Genomic DNA, 409 nt, shown 5'->3' on the forward strand with positions numbered 1-409 from the left:
GCGGCGCGGTCCCCAGGCCCAGGTGAGCCGGCGCCATGGGGCAGGCGAGCTGCAAGGGGCTCTACCAGTCGCTGTTCGACTACAAGACCGAGAAGTATGTCATCGCCAAGAACAAGAAGGTGGGCCTGCTCTACCGGCTGCTGCAGGTCTCCATCCTGACCTACCTGGTGGTGTGAGTGCGGGCCCGCGGGAAGCGGGGCGGGGCGGGGCCTCCCCGGGGGCGGGAATCGGCCTGGGTCACATAGTGTCCCTGGGGTGGGGGTGGGGGTCAGGGTGGGCGTAAGGAGGGACCCCTCCTCCCGGGACCCCGGCTTCGGAGGTGAGGAGACGCGGCAGGGGATCTCGGAGGCTTTCCCGGGCAGCTCCCTCCTCCAGGCCTGGAGCCCCGGCGCTGGGCGGTGGGCACATG

At 70.7% G+C, this 409-nt stretch overlaps 1 protein-coding gene across 3 annotated transcripts in view; it reads left to right on the top strand.

Moving 5' to 3' along the window:
* The first annotated feature begins 6 nt into the window (after positions 1-6).
* Positions 7-409, top strand: part of P2RX5 (purinergic receptor P2X 5) — a 15,424-nt gene continuing 15,021 nt past the window's right edge. For 2 of the 3 annotated variants that reach the window (XM_015562451.1, XM_006761485.2), the window contains exon 1: positions 7-172. In XM_015562451.1, the coding sequence (XP_015417937.1) occupies positions 36-172 (137 nt within the window). In that variant the 5' untranslated portion in view covers positions 7-35. The remainder of the gene's footprint in view (positions 173-409) is intronic. The other variant, XM_015562452.1, reaches the window with a different exon arrangement.

This window comes from Myotis davidii, unplaced genomic scaffold (genome assembly GCF_000327345.1).
Source record: "Myotis davidii unplaced genomic scaffold, ASM32734v1 scaffold638, whole genome shotgun sequence".
NCBI classification, from domain to species: Eukaryota; Metazoa; Chordata; class Mammalia; order Chiroptera; family Vespertilionidae; genus Myotis; species Myotis davidii.